Source organism: Penaeus vannamei, chromosome 39 (genome assembly GCF_042767895.1).
Source record: "Penaeus vannamei isolate JL-2024 chromosome 39, ASM4276789v1, whole genome shotgun sequence".
Lineage (NCBI taxonomy): Eukaryota > Metazoa > Arthropoda > Malacostraca > Decapoda > Penaeidae > Penaeus > Penaeus vannamei.
Window position 1 is genome coordinate 12059161 of NC_091587.1, and position 2500 is coordinate 12061660.

Below are 2500 nucleotides of genomic sequence, written 5' to 3' on the forward strand. Positions count from 1 at the left end.
TTGTTTTTTATTTTTTTGTTTTGTTTTTTGTTACACACACAGCACAATGAAAATAATAACAATAATGATAGTAATTGGAAAAGACAATTATAATGACAAAAGCAACAAAATAACAGTAATAGGAGGAGAGGAAAAGGGGGAGGAACAGGAAGAAGGAAAGAGAGAAGGTAAGGAAGGAGAGGGAGTGGCGTCCAGTGAACCTCTCGCGCTCCTCGTTTCACATTTACCGCATTTCGCCATCAACTGTATCCCCCTTTTCTCTCTCTCTCTATCTATCTATCTATGTATCTATCTCTCTCTCTCTCAACTCACTTTCTTTCCCTCTCCCTCTCCCTCTCTTTCTTTCCATCTCAATGCCCCCCTTCTCTCTCTCAATCAATATGTGACTACGTATATGCTGAAAATATCTCAAAATGGTGATTTGACCTGATAGTTTGATGTCTTGGCGACCCCAGGAAAAGCGCTTGGCACAATCCAGCCTCTCCCGCCCCAGGGTTGGGAAAGGCTGCACCATCGCTTTGGAGCTGGGTTGGGCATCCTCTCCAAGCTACATACCCAGATAAGGATGATAAGGGAGGTAAGCTGTTGCCCGTGCAGCAGCCCCCCCCCCTTCTCCACATCACTGGTGTAAGGCTACGCTGCGTGTGACGTGATGCATGGCGACCAGAGCTGCCAGCATCACTGCGCCGCACCCCAATCGCCTTAATATACTAAACAGAGTGGTTCTTGGAACACGATCATACGCCTGGCAAAAACCAACGAACATTACATACAAGGTGAATTTCTTTCTTTTAGCCACATCAAGAAGTAAACGTAATGTCACAATATGTTCAATGCAGCCCCGTTTGGGCTGACTGCCTGCCTGCTCTCTTTAGCGATTACGTTCATTATATTTATTCCTCTGCAATTGGCAGGAACCAGTCTATCACCACGCTTAAAAATGGTTACTAATCTTACTAACCTCCATGAAGAAGGATAGCTACCTGACAAAAAATGGTACTGAATAGGGTGGTGATAGAGAGGATCCATTGCGGGGGCAACACTAAAAATACCTGGGCATAGACCATCAGGTCCTCCTGCTTTATCCTGTTTTAGGCGTTTTATGCAAGCCTCTACCTCCGTTACTAAAATAGCATCATCTAAAATAGGAATTGTTATAGGAGTAGCAATAGCTTCGCCACCAGCATCATCAATGTCATCAATGTCAGGGGTTTTATAAAGATCTTCAAAAAAGGGATTGAAGTTGATTGTTACTGGGACACACTCGGTTGATATTTGTTTCCTTATACTCTCCTTTCCAGTCAATAGCTCGCCACACACGATTATCGTCTGTATCGTTCAGCAGCCTGTTCCATCTTTCTAACGTCAGATTTTCACTCTGATTCTCAACCACACGATAACTCTCCTTGCTAAACGTGTGCAGACCATTTGCAAACGCATCGACATACTCATTTATACTTTCACTGTCTCTTCGCATGGGCATATCATGTTGGGTGAGCATGTCACGGAGGATATCAACATTCATGTTACTGAATTTTACTGGTGGTTTCACCAGGGCAGAGCTGGAATAATTATACAACGTGGCGGGGTCACCCAGCTGTTTAGCTCGCGAACACACAGACGCCATTTCGATACGTGGTGGCACGACTGAAACTGTGAAAGGGGCGTGGTCGGACGGGAGAGATTTATCTTGCCACACCACAAAGTCACGTAAGTAATTAACCATGCTAGCAGAGGCAATGCATATATCCAGTTCCGATTTCCACTTGGCAGCTTTTCTGTACGTGAGAACACTCTTGAAGTGATGTGTGGGTGACATGAGGTTGTTAATGACTGGTAGTTTCGCGTCAATACAGAGGGTGGCAAGGGTTCTGGCGCTGGCGACGTTCACGGGATCGGGAATGCGCGGCTACGTGTAAAGGTGAGCGCCAGGTACATCAGCATCTCGGGGCAAGTCTCGCACGGACGTGCCAAACCTGGCGTTCATATCCCCGAGAATCACAACTTTCGTCGTCGCAATGGCTGACTTGATCTTCTCCTGTACAGCGCCAAACAATGCCGGGCTGAAGTACGCTGAGTCGGAGGGCGGTGTGTATAAGAACCCGAACAGCGCGTCCTCCATACACGCCAACCGTAGCCACACCTGGTCGGGAGCAAGGTCTATGTAAGTACTTATATAGACCTTGGTCGGGAGAACTCGTGTCTACTCGCAGGACGCTGGTGTGCAACGACCGCCGCACCAACACCGTCGTGCCTCCTCGCAGTTCACTGCCATTAACACTACTATTATACGAAATGTATCAGTTTTTATTTCATTAATTCCTATATCATATTGATATAGTAAATTACACATTTTTTTCCAATTTTGTTTTTGCACCATTGATATTCCATGACATTACTTATATATTTCGCATTTGTGGTCGGGTTAAAAAAAAAGGAGCATTCCACGAGTCAATCACGACCTCATCACGCAACAATTTTCTTTCTTTTGTGTCGAGTC

At 45.6% G+C, this 2500-nt stretch overlaps 2 protein-coding genes across 3 annotated transcripts in view; both read right to left on the reverse strand.

Annotated features, from left to right (window-relative positions):
* Nucleotides 1-2500, reverse strand: part of LOC138860088 (uncharacterized) — a 12849-nt gene that overhangs the window by 3636 nt on the left and 6713 nt on the right. The window lies entirely within an intron of this gene.
* LOC138859937 (uncharacterized) overlaps nucleotides 1007-2500 on the reverse strand; it is a 2050-nt gene continuing 556 nt past the window's right edge. The window contains exons 2-3 of the mRNA XM_070116446.1: nucleotides 1944-2283; nucleotides 1007-1909 (exon numbers count right to left, since the gene is read on the reverse strand). Coding sequence (XP_069972547.1) covers nucleotides 1226-1909; nucleotides 1944-2283 — 1024 coding nt within the window. The 3' untranslated portion in view covers nucleotides 1007-1225. The remainder of the gene's footprint in view (nucleotides 1910-1943; nucleotides 2284-2500) is intronic.